This window comes from Mytilus californianus, unplaced genomic scaffold (genome assembly GCF_021869535.1).
Source record: "Mytilus californianus isolate M0D057914Y unplaced genomic scaffold, xbMytCali1.0.p SCAF_4, whole genome shotgun sequence".
NCBI classification, from domain to species: domain Eukaryota; kingdom Metazoa; phylum Mollusca; class Bivalvia; order Mytilida; family Mytilidae; genus Mytilus; species Mytilus californianus.
This window is the reverse complement of record NW_026262690.1, coordinates 59,510,145-59,526,535: the sequence shown is the minus strand read 5'-3', so window position 1 is coordinate 59,526,535 and position 16,391 is coordinate 59,510,145. Positions and strand designations below refer to the sequence as shown.

The 16,391-nt window shown below is 32.5% G+C and overlaps 1 protein-coding gene across 6 annotated transcripts in view; it reads left to right on the top strand.

Moving 5' to 3' along the window:
- Window positions 1–16,391, top strand: part of LOC127738290 (neurexin-1-like) — a 90,623-nt gene that overhangs the window by 19,340 nt on the left and 54,892 nt on the right. For all 6 annotated transcript variants that reach the window (XM_052249481.1, XM_052249483.1, XM_052249480.1 and 3 more), the window contains exon 3: window positions 6,566–7,786. In XM_052249481.1, coding sequence (XP_052105441.1) covers window positions 7,051–7,786 — 736 coding nt within the window. In that variant the 5' untranslated portion in view covers window positions 6,566–7,050. The remainder of the gene's footprint in view (window positions 1–6,565; window positions 7,787–16,391) is intronic.

Sequence of the window (16,391 nt, the reverse complement as noted above, 5' to 3'; positions counted from 1 at the left end):
CAATATAAGGTTACATAACCAGAAAATTAATTCAGACAATTTTCTGATGGAAATTAGATTAAGAAGAAGGTTTTCATTAATCTTACAGTTAATTACTTATTTCTGAAAGCTGTAGTTTTGAATGTCATCTAATCTTCGGCATGATGAACTAATTTGAAAAGTGTTTTTAAGAATTATACTATGTAATTATTGAAAAGAATGAACTTTTATTTAATTATATATTTAATCTGGAATGTGGTTATTGAATATCAACCGATGTTTAATAAAAATGCAAAATATGCTTTTGACTGTGGATTCATTTATTTTGGTGGATTGAGAAAAATTTGTATTTTCCTGGGTATTTATATTCATGGATTTGCCAAAGTCTATCTACAATTCATAAGAATAATTGTTTACTCACATTTTATTTGAATTCATAGTTTCCCTATACTCCAAGTAATCTACGAAAATGGGTATCCTACAAATGACAATGAATCCAAAATAGTTACTTTAGCAGTCTTCACGATGAACTTTAAAATCTACAGGCCCGGAGCTCAATTTTTGGAAAATTTTAGTTAGATTCTGTTGGCCTGTAAATATGATTTTTACAGGCCCGAGAGCAATTTTACAAGCCTGGGCTGCTGGGCCTGTGGTTCAGCGAGAAGACTGCTTTAGTTGTCTGTATGCTGTCTCATTGAGGTTTACCCCACATCTCCTTTTATTCTTAAAAAAACAGAAAATTGACAATTCCTCATTTTGGGGACAAAAATCATATCTTGAGCAAAATAGATTGATTTGATTGATTGGTAGAGTCAGCACACTAGAGATATGTCACAGCCAGAATGTTATATTAAGTTATATATAGATAAAAAATTTCAGAGACAAGCGCCTGTGTGATATATGTTAAGGAATTGATAATACAAGCTTAAAAGATCTACAACCCAAAATGAAGGAGACAAGGCATTTTTAATAAATAGGTGGACAAATAAAACATATATCCATGAGTTTCTTCTAAAATGTAGATAAGAAGATAATATAGATATTGACTATTGTTTTGGGTTGATAATAGATTTACTTGAAAATTTAAAGTTTATGATGTGTTATCAGTCTTCAACCAAAAACATTACAATGAATGAAATTTATAGCAGTACATTCTACAAACATTCCTCATCACTATGATTGATGTATTTTCTTGTTGTGAATTATAAAACATTTTATTACTTTGCTACCTTTGAGATGAACTTCATTGCATATATTAGTCAACATAGTTATGTTTATTTCTTCTATTAAACCTAAAAAAAAACATCAGCATAGATTCAAATCTAGAAATAATGTTTGACAAAAATTTTATCTCTAAACAAGTGAATAATGCTGTTATAGATATAAAAATGAGAGCAGTGCTATAAACAATTATATGTGGCTATCACCAAAAAAATATATGGCCATAATACATTGAGACTATGTTATTAGATAACATTTCTGATACTTTCTTATATCTAACTTTTTTTTTAATTTTCCCCAGCCAAAATGTGGATTTATGATCAACTTAAGTAACACAGTACCTCAGTCTATCCTTCTGTTTCATCTTCTAGCCCTCTCACTCCTACATTTCATGTTGAATTTTTATAAAATTTATAGCAAAGGTTTATTTAAGCAATATCTTGGATGACTTTAAAAATCAGTGCCAATCAATTGTTTTTACAGTAGTTCTGCCTGAACAATATCTAGGATTTCTTAACACAATCAGTGTGCAATAACTGTTTTAGGTGGCACTGTAGTGTTTATATTCCGGAGTTTAGGTTGCTCTTTTGTGTACCCCACTTAAGTCAATGTATCTGAACATTGTGATTGGACAAAAAAATCTACAGAACATTCTTTCCCAAACTGAGGGATGAATCAGGTGTAGAAAAATATGAAATAATTTTACATACAGGTGAAAATGAATTTATGAGATTTTTTAAAAATTTTGTATTCACTGCATGATAAAAGACCTAAAAGCACCAGTGGCCTTGGTTCATAAAAATAGCAAAAAAGGTAAATGGTCATCATACATATTCAAATTAATTTATGAATATTATAATGAAAGTACTTCAGTTAACTGTGTATGTAGAATTTTTGGCAGTGTTAGAAAGTGGTGGTTATTCTAAAAAGGCTATCATTATCCCTATGGGCCAGGAAATACTACCGTGCCCCCTTTATTGGTGTTAACTCTGTTATTAGCCCTTTGGAAATGTAAAATTTATTTTTATGTCATTTGGAGATAATCCAACTTATTAAATTTACGTCTAACTTTAATATTGCATAGTATGGTTATTGTTCAACTACTCTTTAAAGACAGACAGATATTGATGAAACTTTACAGTCATAGAACACTACCTGAGGATGTGCATAAAGGAATTATCTAGCAAGTGAGATAATCAAATTTAGGGGGCGGGTATTGTTAGTTAACTCACAGTTATAGTTTTAACAATCATAGGGAGAGGATAGATATGACTATTCCTGGTTGTTTATCATTTGTATTAATACCTGTTAAATATTCTTTTATCTGACAAAGTAAATGAAGCAGTGTTATTGGTTTTATATTGTGTCTATTAAAGATTTACAACATATCATACAGGTGCTTCAATTAATTTATACTCAGAAAACATGCATGATTACATTTTGAAACTGAATAATGAAAGAACTTCTCACAGAGGTTTTGATTCAATAGCCTCATACACACTGTAATAAGATCAGCTGTTTAATTATTGATATGATCATTGTAGGAATAGTTGATTTTGCACAATATGTTGTGACGAGAATGATTTATTTAAGTAGTAGATACTTAGCCAGCTGTAGGAGGTTGAGCTAGGGAAATACTTCTTTTGCTCAGTCTATAAGTGTTCTGACTTTTAATGCAGAGATCCTGGTTAAGGGTCTTTTGCTCAGTCTGTTAGTGTGCTGACTTTTAATGTAGAGGTCCTGGGTTAGAGTCTTTTGCTCAGTCTGTTAGTGTGCTGACTTTTAATGCAGAGGTCCTGGGTTAGAGTCTTTTGCTCAGTCAGTTAGTGTGCTGACTTTTAATGCAAAGGTCCTGGGTTAGAGTCTTTTGCTCAGTTGGTTAGTGTGCTGACTTTTAATGCAGAGGTCCTGGGTTAGTGTCTTTTGCTCAGTCGGTTAGTGTGCTGACTTTTAATGCAAAGGTCCTGGGTTAGAGTCTTTTGCTCAGTCGGTTAGTGTGCTGACTTTTAATGCAGAGGTCCTGGGTTAGAGTCTTTTGCTCAGTCGGTTAGTGTGCTGGCTTTTAATGCAGAGGTCCTGGGTTAGAGTCTTTTGCTCAGTCAGTTAGTGTGCTGACTTTTAATGCAGAGGTCCTGGGTTAGTGTCTTTTGCTCAGTCGGTTAGTGTGCTGACTTTTAATGCAGAGGTCCTGGGTTAGAGTCTTTTGCTCAGTCGGTTAGTGTGCTGACTTTTAATGCAGAGGTCCTGGGTTAGAGTCTTTTGCTCAGTCGGTTAGTGTGCTGACTTTTAATGCAGAGGTCCTGGGTTAGAGTCTTTTGCTCAGTCGGTTAGTGTGCTGACTTTTAATGCAGAGGTCCTGGGTTAGAGTCTTTTGCTCAGTCTGTTAGTGTGCTGACTTTTAATGTAGAGGTCCTGGGTTAGAGTCTTTTGCTCAGTCTGTTAGTGTGCTGACTTTTAATGCAGAGGTCCTGGGTTAGAGTCTTTTGCTCAGTCTGTTAGTGTACTGACTTTTAATGCAGAGGTCCTGGGTTAGAGTCTTTTGCTCAGTCTGTTAGTGTGCTGACTTTCAATGCAGAGGTCCCTTTGTTAGAGTCTTTTGCTCAGTCAGTTAGTGTGCTGACTTTTAATGCAGAGGTCCTGGGTTAGAGTCTTTTGCTCAGTCGGTTAGTGTGCTGACTTTTAATGCAGAGGTCCTGGGTTAGTGTCTTTTGCTCAGTCGGTTAGTGTGCTGACTTTTAATGCAGAGAACCTGGGTTAGAGTCTTTTGCTCAGTCGGTTAGTGTGCTGACTTTTAATGCAGAGGTCCTGGGTTAGAGTCTTTTGCTCAGTCGGTTAGTGTGCTGGCTTTTAATGCAGAGGTCCTGGGTTAGAGTCTTTTGCTCAGTCGGTTAGTGTGCTGGCTTTTAATGCAGAGGTCCTGGGTTAGAGTCTTTTGCTCAGTCGGTTAGTGTGCTGACTTTTAATGCAGAGGTCCTGGGTTAGTGTCTTTTGCTCAGTCGGTTAGTGTGCTGACTTTTAATGCAGAGGTCCTGGGTTAGAGTCTTTTGCTCAGTCGGTTAGTGTGCTGACTTTTAATGCAGAGGTCCTGGGTTAGAGTCTTTTGCTCAGTTGGTTAGTGTGCTGACTTTTAATGCAGAGGTCCTGGGTTAGAGTCTTTTGCTCAGTCGGTTAGTGTGCTGACTTTTAATGCAGAGGTCCTGGGTTAGAGTCTTTTGCTCAGTCTGTTAGTGTGCTGACTTTTAATGTAGAGGTCCTGGGTTAGAGTCTTTTGCTCAGTCTGTTAGTGTGCTGACTTTTAATGCAGAGGTCCTGGGTTAGAGTCTTTTGCTCAGTCGGTTAGTGTACTGACTTTTAATGCAGAGGTCCTGGGTTAGAGTCTTTTGCTCAGTCTGTTAGTGTGCTGACTTTCAATGCAGAGGTCCCTTTGTTAGAGTCTTTTGCTCAGTCAGTTAGTGTGCTGACTTTTAATGCAGAGGTCCTGGGTTAGAGTTTGCTCAGTCAGTTAGTTTGCTGACTTTTAATGCAGAGGTCCTGGATTAGAGTCTTTTGCTCAGTCGGTTAGTGTGCTGACTTTTAATGCAGTGGTCCTGGGTTAGAGTCTTGGCAATGTGATTTTCTAGTGACTATGAGTCATGCTCACTGGTTACATTTGGCGCCCAGCTAAAACTCCCACTGTGGTTGGAGATGATACTTGTTTCCGGATCCTATTAATTATTCAGTTGTATTAATATATTAATGCCTAATTGTGTATATTATTGAACTTGAATTTAAATGATGAAATATGTTAACACTAAGGTGGGGGAAGTGTGACAAGATTGCTTTAGTAGTAGATACTTGGTCAGCCATAAGTGTTTGAGCTAGGGAAGTACTTCTTTAGCTCAGTGGGTTAGAGCACTGACTTGTAACACAGATATCCCTGGTTTGAGTCCTAGAGCAGACACATGTGATTTTCAAATAAGAATCATGCTCTCCAGTTACAATAAATTAGTGAGTAATTGAGACAGAAGCCAAACAACACAATCAAAACAAAACATTTCATATATCTAAATCAGTATTTGTCTACCACTCTCAGTGTATATATTGCTAATTGATTATTACAAAAGTGCAAGCTCATCCTGAATATGCACATAATATTTGCCAAGGGATGTTGAGCAAACAACAATCAACAATTAATTAAAAGATCAAGGTGCAGCAATTTTAAAATATTTACTTTATACATCCCTTGTGGAATCATTTACAATCCGAATAGCTGATTTCCTGTAATTTTGTTATAAAGCATTGTTCATAGGAAAGTCTATAAAGATCTATTATGTATAGTAGCTATTGTAGAATATATGAGTCTATTTCACTCATATGAACTCTTATTTAAAAAATAATGAGGAGGTGTGTTATGAATGCCAATCAGACAGCTATCCAAATGTGAGAAAACGGAATGAGAAATCTTTATGGCAATATTCCTATCTTTCCTTTATCCTGTGTCCAGTACTATTAGCTAAATCTTATCTTGGATTTTCATGAACTCTATTATGGGCATCTTCCTCAAGATACTAGTTTTCATTTTAAAATGAGTTTAAGAATTTTTTGGGTGTTTAACTACTAACAGGTTAGAAGTTGAAATTGCTTAATGTAAAAATCTATCTATATAAAAAATCACAGGTATTCATGATAATTCATAATATATTTATCTTGACTCTTGATGGAATGTAATAAATTTTAATTTGCATTTCCTCTTTAAATAAACTTCCTTTTTTGGGTGTTTTACTACTAACAGGTTAGAAGTTGAAATTGCTTAATGTGAAAATCTATCTATATAAAAAATCACAGGTATTCATGATAATTCATAATATATTTATCTTGACTCTTGATAGAATGTAATAAATTTTAATTTGCTTTTCCTCTTTAAATAAACTTCCTAACTTAAATATGAACTAATCAAATTCTAAACTTTATTCTCTATATTTCTCTTTTGTGATAAAATCTTTCTAATAATAAAACAATCTTGTTGAATAATGTGCAAATTACTGTACTGAAATTAAAGACTTGTAACGCAATTTAAGACATCACAGCATCCTGCTTCTCATAACTTAGATATAATCAATGATCTTTCCAGGAGATTGAAATTCGGAGTTTTTTGGTGCTTAAATATGCTTCATAATGAATAAACATCAATATGACAGTTTTCCAAATTAAAAAACAACGATGTGCGACGGCAATTGATTACCGAAATATATAGGCTGCAATTACATCTGAATCGCACCAGATATTAATAAGAATAAAGTTTTCCACTACTTTATTTTAACATGGATTGTTCATTTATAGTTTTAATTGAATTATTTCATTTAACAAATTATTTGTTTTTTTACAGATTTATGTGGAGAATTTAACTATGAGTTGATTGGTTGTAGTGAAATAGTCATCCATTAGAAATCACGAAGCACTTTTATAAAATCTTTATGTTATACTCCAGCACAAACAGTGCATCAATAGCAATGATATATCCTGAAGTGCCAGAAGTTATGTGTAATCAATAATTTTCTCCGAACTCTGATTACATTTATGGAATAGACAACTATAGACTCTTGGTCGCACAACGATATGATTTTTTATGGTAATCATAACTACGGTTTTATTAAAAAGCAGTTACATCAAAGAGATTCCAAACTTTGTCTGGATTAGAATGATTTTTCATTACAGTTCAATTTTGTATTACTTCTTCCATTGGAAATCAAGAATGGTAATATTTGTCGGAAAATAGTTGATTGGTATGAGTTCTGAAAAGAGCAAAAATTACTTTTATATTCTTGCTTGAATAAGAACATGTTAACTTAAAGAATATAATGTGATTTCATAATGGCTCTGTTACAAGAAATGGTGTCAACTGTTTTCTGTATTGCAGCAATATTAATAAATGTCTGCACTGCAGGATTTGAAATTAAAGGATCGGAATTTGCATTTGTTAAGATAGAGGAATGGAAGCCCTGCAGAAATGGTTCAATACAAATGGAATTTAAAACAACTTTTGAAAATGTTTTACTATTTTATACAGATGATGGGGGTATTAACGATTATTTTGAAGTCAAACTTTTAAAAGGAAAGCTACATGTAGTGTTTGATTTAGGTAGTGGTAAGATGAGACTGGTCGCTGGTGAACAATTACATGACAATATTTGGCATAAAGTACTGATAATTCGTAAAGACTCTTACATATCTCTACATGTCGATGATTCTACACACCCTAGAAAATACCAAGGCAAAGATCAACTCTTTGGTATTCAGAATAAATTTAATAATTATGTTTTTGTTGGAGGCATATCTAAAGACTATGAAGACAGAACACAGGCCTTGACACTGCCTTCGGTTTTCTTTGAGACCAGATTTAATGGATATATTAGAAATATTCTTTACAGTAATTGTGGTGGTCCACTTTTCAGACCAAAGATATTGGACTCATTAAACATGACAATGGGTACAAAGGAGTGTATAACAAATAGTCCTTGTTTACATGGTAGTGTGTGTATTGAAGAAGACAATGGTGTTACATGTGACTGTTCATCGACTAACTTCAGGGGAGATAAATGTGAAATAGGTAAGTTAACATTTACATTGAATATTAGGTATGCCAAAGCTTTTGTTATCAGTGATACTATTATTAATATTGGGATGATAATTTTGGTGATTTTATTATGAGCATTTAAAAAGCATGAATGTAAAATATAAATGCTCATGACAGCTCTTTTAGTACACAATTATGACTCATTATCCAAATAGCAAAAAAAAAAACCAAAAGGTAATACAGTGATTTTAAAATAATTTTGTTTAATGAAAGCAGTTCTTTTGGATAAATTTCAGTTCATCAGGTTAAGCATTGTGGCCATTTTTTAAAAGTTAAAAATGGTGCAACTAAATACAAATTATTAAATTCCAAAGAGGATTTATTTACACAATATATAGTGACTTAAAAGTGTGATGATAGAATCAAGGGTAATATATATAGATTATTCACCAAATATCACATATAATCTCCATATAAACCATGTGTAAGTATAGTGTGAACAGATGCTTAGAAAGTAAGAAAAATAGAAAATGTTTGAGTATTTTGAGCAAGAGCAAATGTGATCAGCAAATAACTGGTAACTCAAAAGAAATGATAAAAAAAGTTTTATTCAAAATTATATGATAAATCATGGCATTTCCTACTAGGATAATGAAACCAAAAGGGACTAACAATTTACCTGCAATGGAATTGACCCAGAGATAGTAAGTAAAAAAAAGACAGGTACTAGTTCTATTTAAATAGAATAACAATTTTATTTTTTTGTGATTCTGCCAGGAGAGATAACTTTTGCTCATAGTTGATCCACGGGGAGGTAATTTATCTAGACATTACTATAATTAATGTAATTTCAATCTGAAGTTTAAGTGAATTAAAAGATTTTTTTTCTTTTTCCTGCCTCTGGGACATTTTTGTATAAATTTTTTTAGGGATGAGGGAGGAATTAAGGATTTTGTATTCAATTTTTTGTGAAGTAGAACTTTGTCAATTGAGGCTAAATTGTTTGTCAGTCTTCACCAAAAAGAATTACGATTTTATGCATACTTTATTCATTAGACACCTAGTTTCCAAGATACAATAGTTCTATGTATAGAATGTTTATATACATATAATATGTGTGTACTATGTCAGGGTTTTTTCTTTTGTTAATCAGTTTCTGAGGTATGCATGAACTTAGTCTAGAATAAACTATTTCCTCTATTGGAAAATAATTAGTTGAGCGCCAACTATCCACCAAAGACCAAAAACAACTACAAGTCACTATACAGCCTTCAACAATGAGCAAAATCCATACTACATAGTGAGCCATAATAGTGGACATGTTTTGAAAGCTCTCAACCCTCCCCTAATCTGTGCTGTAAGCACAATATTTGAACAAACTGTTAAGTTCAGACAGAAAGGGCTTGACTGATCAGATCTGTACAAAGTGTAAAAGCAAAATACAAAATGACAAGGTCACAATTACTTTTCTAAAAGTACTCCCAGTACTGTATGCTAGATCCAATCCCAATTACAACTAACAAATAAACCATGTTTTACCAGACTAAAATATCAATTAGTACACCTCCAGTTTGTTTAGTGTAAAGATGTCACAAGCTGTCTGAGAAAGCATGACTAAACATAGGTATTGACAGAATGTAACACCTCAAGTGTTAATAATTAGATAGCAATACATGTTTATTTATGTAGTAAACTATTGAAAATAAAATCAATGTTAGAACCAATATAGACTGTATTCTAACCTATGTATCTCATACAATGCATCAAATCTGCCTTATAGACATCGGATACTTGCAGGGTAAACAAAACAAAAATATTGTTAATGCATTAACAGTGCCCAAAGGTATTGTAGGGCAGGGATATGTTTTTAGCTCACCTGGCCCGAAGGACCAAGTGAGCTTTTCTCATCACTTGGCGTCCGGTGTCTGTCGTCGTCGTTAGCTTTTTACAAAAATCTTCTCCTCTGAAACCACTGGGCCAAATTTAACCAAACTTGGCCACAATCATCATTAGGGTATCTAGTTTAAAAAATGTGTCAGATGACCCCGCCAACCAACCAAGATGGCTGCCATGGCTAAAAATAGAACATAGGGGTAAAATGTAGATTTTGGCTTATATCTCTGAAACCAAAGCATTTAGAGTAAATCTGACATTAGGTAAAACTGATTATCAGGTCAAGATCTATCTGCCCTGAAATTTTCAGACAAATCTTACAATCTGTTGTTGGGTTGCTGCCCCTGAATTTGTAATTTTAAGGAAATTTTGCAGTTTTTGGTTATTATCTTGAATATTATTATAGATAGAGATAAACTGTAAACAGCAATAATGTTCAGCAAAGTAAGATCTACAAATAAGTCGCATGACCAAAATTGTCAGTCGACCCCTTTAGGAGTTATTGCCCTTTATAGTCAATTTTTTTGTAATCTTTTACAAAAATCTTCTTCTCTGAAACTACTGAGACAAATTTAACCATACTTGGCCATAATCATTATTAGGGTATTTATTTTAAAAAAATTTGTCCGATGACCCCGCCTTCCAACCATCATGGCCGACTTGGTTAAAAATAGAACATAGGGGTAAAATGCAGTTTTTGGTTTATATCTCTGAAACTAAAGCATTTAGAGCAAATCTGACAGGTGGCAAAAATGTTCATCAGATTTAGATTTATCTGCCCTGAAATTTTCAGACGAATCCGACAACTCGTTGTTGGGTTGCTGCCCCTGAGTTAGTAATTTTACAAAAATTTTGCAGTTTTTTGTTATTATCTTAGATATCATTATAATATCTAATATCTAATACTATTGATTATGATTTTAACCTTATTTTACATGATTTCCAAAGCATCAGTAAATACAGGTGAGCGACACAGGCTCTTGAGAGCCTCTAGTTTTAAGTTATTTTCTGAAAGTGAATGATATTGATCAGAACAATTAACAAAAAAAAAATGATTTCTATTGATAAGTTTTTTTTTTTATTCACCAGAAAATTATTTCCCCTATATAATATTCGAAATGTTGTTGAAATATTTCTTGAAAATAAGTTAAGTGAACTTTATTTCAAGAAAATAAAAGAAAAATCAATTGTATACAAATCTTATTGATGATTCACTTTAGAAATAAAAAAATAAAGATCAAGACAACTAAAAAATCCAAACACATGTATATGTTCAAACAGTACTGAAATGAAAACTTATAACAAATCTTATAAAAAGATATTGTAGACAAACACTACTCTATGTCAACACTTATAAGAAGGGTGTTGTGAAGAGATACATGCTTATCATGGTTTTATACATGGATTCATATCTTTTATTTAGTCTGTTTCACTTTTTAAAATAATCTTAAAAGCTTAACATTTGTTATTTTTGTGTGCATATAACAGTGTTATGAAGGTTTAGAACTTGTTTGTTTATTTACATTCATTTCCTTTTAAAAAAAACCCAGACATTTATGTAAGAAATCATAGGTGGTAAGAGTTGAAATTAAGTAGAAACATTTGAAGAATTTTAAATGCCTTTCTCATATTAAGAATTTAATGTCAAGCAGAGAAAATCAGTGCAGACTAATAAAATGACACAATATCTTCATTCTTGTAGAATGTTCTCAGATTCATTTTATGATTGGACTAAAGAAAATAAAAAATATATAACAAAAATACAGGAGATCATTTTGCCAGGATTTGATGTCTCAGGAGGGTAATACTGCTATATACGACAACAAAGTATGATTATGTATGTCTTCAGGCAATAAACAATTACTCAGATTTGATGAGATTTTATAAATGCAATGTTGATATCCATCTTTTGGTGCATTATAGCCTAAGTCTGTGTTGTCTTTGAAGTTACATTATGAAGATGATTTTTTAATGATGTTTTCTCAGTAGTTGTTTCTAAACACATGATGCCCATATTTGATACATGGTACAAAAGGTATATGTATATTTATAGGATCTATATACAAAATGTATGCATACTTGTTGTTTAAAAAAAAAAAACAGTTGAAGAAATTTCAATTTAATTAAAATATTGCAATCTGAGATTCCTAGAATATAATAAGAAAGTATGGACCAAAGAAGAAATGGTGTTACATGATTGTCATTAAAAAGACAACAGCTAAAGAGGTTCCTTATTTGGGCTAGGAAAAATATCTTGTGGCACTCAACCCTCCAAGATTTTTACTTGGATAAGGGACAACCATTTAATTTTGCGTGGGGGAAGGGGGGGGGGGGGGGATTGTGAAAATAAATAATCTTGCTCTAGACAGGTTGAAAAGGAGTATTCTGCAACACAATTGCAGGATACAATTGCTTTATATAAAGGACATTTGTACAGAATTTCCGTTCAGTAAAAATAATAGAAACATTTTATTTTTATTTCAAGGCATAAACAAGTAAATCCATAATTTCCCAAAGACCCACTGATTAACAACATTAACACTTTAGTTGTAATCTTTATCTGTTAAACCAAAAAGAAAGATTTGAAGAACTGTTTGCAGATACACTTATTAGAAAACATGCTAAGTTTTTTATTTAAAATAATTTTATGTTATTCAAAATATTTGATAAAGATTGTACAAGGAAACAGCATCAGTATTAATGTTAATATTAACAAAAATCCCTTCAGAATGGAAGAGGGTAAGCACTCACATTACGATATAAGGCGAAACTGTATTTTAAAATAAAATCCAGATAATTTTCATATGTCAGTGTAATTTATGTGAAAATTGTGTGGGTGAGAACTAGCTGCCTGTGTGACACTATCTATGGAGTAGTATTTTTTTTATCCAGTTCAAAACACATTATTTTGTCACAATTTGAATTTCTTTCCCACAATATCAAGTTATACTATTGATTCCATATGGCAGAATGTCTTTTGTTTTAAGCTTATTTCATTATTGCGCGCACAATGCTAATTTATATGTGCAATAAACAGTCTCAACAATGAATAACAGACATTCTGACGAGTTTTAGCTTTTTTTTTACTATATTTCCCTCTGTGAATTCCTTTAGATGTAGTTTATGTTCATATGTTCATAGAATTCCATTTTGAAAGTTGATTCTGTTTTCAAAGCATAATCTTATTTTTATAATCATTATGTTTATTAGAGTAGTTACTAGCTCAGAGATAATTAATGTGCTTTTTATGCCCCACCTAGAGGCATTATGTTTTTCGGTCCGTTCGTTATTCCATCTGTCCCACTTCAGGTTAAAGTTTTTGGTCATGTTAGTTTTTGATGAAGTTGAAGTCCAATCAACTTGAAACTTAGTACACATGTTCCCTATGGTATGATCTTTCTAATTTTAATGCCAAATTAGAGTATTGACCCCAATTTCACAGTCCACTGAACATAGAAAATGATAGTGCCCGCTTCAGGTTAAAGTTTTTGGTCAAGGTAGTTTTGATGAAGTTAAAGTCCAATCAACTTGAAACTTAGTACACATGTTCCCTATGGTATGATCTTTCTATTTTTAATGCCAAATTAGAGTTTTGACCCCAATTTTACGGTCCACTGAACATAGAAAGTGATATTGCAATTGGGGCATCCGTGTACTATGGACACATTCTTGTTTTTAATAAGTGCACAATGTTTATATATATGTTTAAAACCTTGCTTCTATGGTCAGCAAGTTTAATTTCATTCTGTCTCTCAATCCTAAGCAATATTTATATGATATAAGATAGGGTAAAGTGTCCAGAACTATTATTACTATTTCTTGTAATGGATTTCATTGTAAGATTAATCTGTATCAGACCATCAGGTTTATTGAATCACAAACTAGACAGTTTCTATCCCTGTCAAGTAGCATTGGCTTTGTTGTCAGAAACTATTTAAATCTTGTTTTCTGCTTTAAATTGAACTCCTATATAAGCTTGGGTTGATAGGAAATAGATCATACATATATAATATAAAAATATGAATCAATGAGACAACTCTCCACCAGAGACTAAAACATTGAAGTAAACAACCATAGGTCACCTTACGGCATTCAACAATGAGCAAATTCCATATGGTATAGTCATAAAGATCTTGAGAAAATTATTCTACCACCTGTTAATATAAGTTAGTTATAAGTTCACTGTTAAATTATAGAAGAAAAGTAAAAAAAAAATAAAATTTGGAATAAAGAAATCTTTAAAATTTTTTTGCTGAAATAGATTCTAGGTTCACAAATATTGTAATATTCAACATTGAATATAGGAAGGGCCATTTTCCTCTGATTTATTTTGCACCAGAGAAGTTAAAGAAAAGTCCTTCAATCTTTGCTTTATTCACAGTATCACATAGAATTATATTTGCACTGTGTGGTTACAAAAAGATTTTGGCGTATTTCCGAACATGTGTCCAAGTTATAATTGCCATAGAAATGATTCTTTATTAGAATTGTGTATATCTCAGACTAAGTAATGACTTAACTATAACACAGTACTCTTCTTGTGTTTTTGAACTGGATTACTGATGTTATTTTGGATGAATATTTATTTTTGCTTTTTTCTGTGGGATTTCATTTAGAAAATCTCAGTAGGTTTGAAAATAATGCAGTAATGAATTTTGAAATTGGTTTTTCACTTACACATGATTACTAGAAATTTTATCAAGAATTCTGTTTTACAGATAATCCATTGAATTTGATAAATGTAACCAAGGGACCTACCGAGTAGAAGTAATGAAATAGAACATGTATCAGAATAGTTTATATTTGTCCCCTGTGATCACTGGCATAAGCAATTATAATCTAAGGGTTAACATCTACAGCCTACAATAGTAAGATTACAGATTCTGTATATAGTTGACAAAAGTCGGTCCTTGATGTTGTAATTAATGATGTGTTATGTCCTTACATGTCATGACATAATCACTGCTGTCCCACAACTCCACCATATTGTTCTCCTACACAGGAGTAGTAAGTTTTATAGCTTTAAACATTACAATTAGAAGTAAAACTATGGATGTAGTTGTTTATTACTCCTCAGTGATTGATCAATGTGAATGAACAAAAAGAGTGGCCAGGTTGGAGATCAGTTTGTGATAATTTGTAGATGAAATCGATACTGTTCTTTTTATGGATTGACAGGACTCTAGGAATTGTTATTTTTCAGTTCACTGTGCAGAAAATATGGGTTTGTCACTGGTGGTGTGATGAGAAATGAGTTTGCCATTCTATAGTATGGTGATGAAGACACAGATATAGATCATTTATTTATATCAGTTCAAATCTGTTCTGTCCTAGAATCAGTGGGTGTCTAACAAATAATGTCATTCTGTAATTGGTTGGTGAAATAATGAGTAAAAATATTTACACATGCATGGAATTTCAATCATAGAAAAGGCGGTTTACTTTTCAGATTGATTTTTATCCGTTTTTTTTTTTCTTTCAAAATATTTCATTCATAAGATTTAAAGATAATTATGTAATAATCCAGCATCAGATGACAGACAAAGTACTTTTGTGATGTCATTTAGATGAATGTTGTACATGCTGTACATTATCTACATACCTTACTCTACTGTAAATTTAAAACTTTGGTTGTATTTATTTTTTTTGGCTTTACTTTAATGACATTTTTTCATCAGAAACTGAAACCAAATCACAGCCTGTGGAAATGAATAAATTTGTTTCATAACATTTTTGTAGATTCCATTATCTGTATGAAGATTTTTCATTAGGTTCATTCTGCTCAGGATCAATAGATCATGTAATCTAATACCATTCTCACTCCTACAGTTCCAGTGGGCAGGAGATCTACAACTAAATTCTCTGTCTTACCATTTTTGGTGGCAAATCTAATAGATTATTGACATTAGTCAGCAGGTTTTAATAGAATTAATTGACAGAGAAGAATGGTTCTGGACAAGAATATGTCTTACCAAACATTTATTCTTCAATCTCATGACCACAAAGAAAGTTTATTTATTGTCTGGACCATTTTGTATAGTAAGATTTATGTTGTTGATCAAGCAATGTGTCAAATGTCATACAGAACGGATATATACAGACAAGTCCTCCCTTATTTTTATGTATATTGTTGTTCAGCAGTCAGATGTAAAGCATGCTATTTAGATATTTGTATATTATGATGCATAGTGTAAATCCTTTTAAGAGTCATTGTCATGGGAAGTATAATGGGACGTCAACCAGTCATATATAGTTATAGTTTTGCCTTGTCTGATCTTAATGCTCACAATCCTTTATTGCATGGAACTCTTGTCTATAATTGGCCATTTTTCATCAAGGAATTTCAAGCCAGGATTGTTAGACTAAAAGTTAGAACTGACTTTTTACTGGACAAAGTAGATGATGTCAAAATAATATAGAAGAACTAAGAGGTATTGTCTATTTAATGACATTAGTCATCAATATATTGTCAGATTAGTTACTGGAATCCATCAATACACACTGTCTGTTTAGTGGTTTGGTAGTACTAGACTTTTTATTACAAGGAACAAATGATTATTAGAGACCTGCGAACAGCCCTCATAGGAACCAAGGATAATAAGGTTGTCCATCAGTCTGGCTTTAGAGACCTGCTAACCACCCTTATAAGAACCACTGATAATAAGGTTGTCCATCAATCTGGCTTATTAGTCCCCTACCGACGAAGTCGAAGGGGACTTTAGGTTTGCCGACTGTCTGTCTGTCT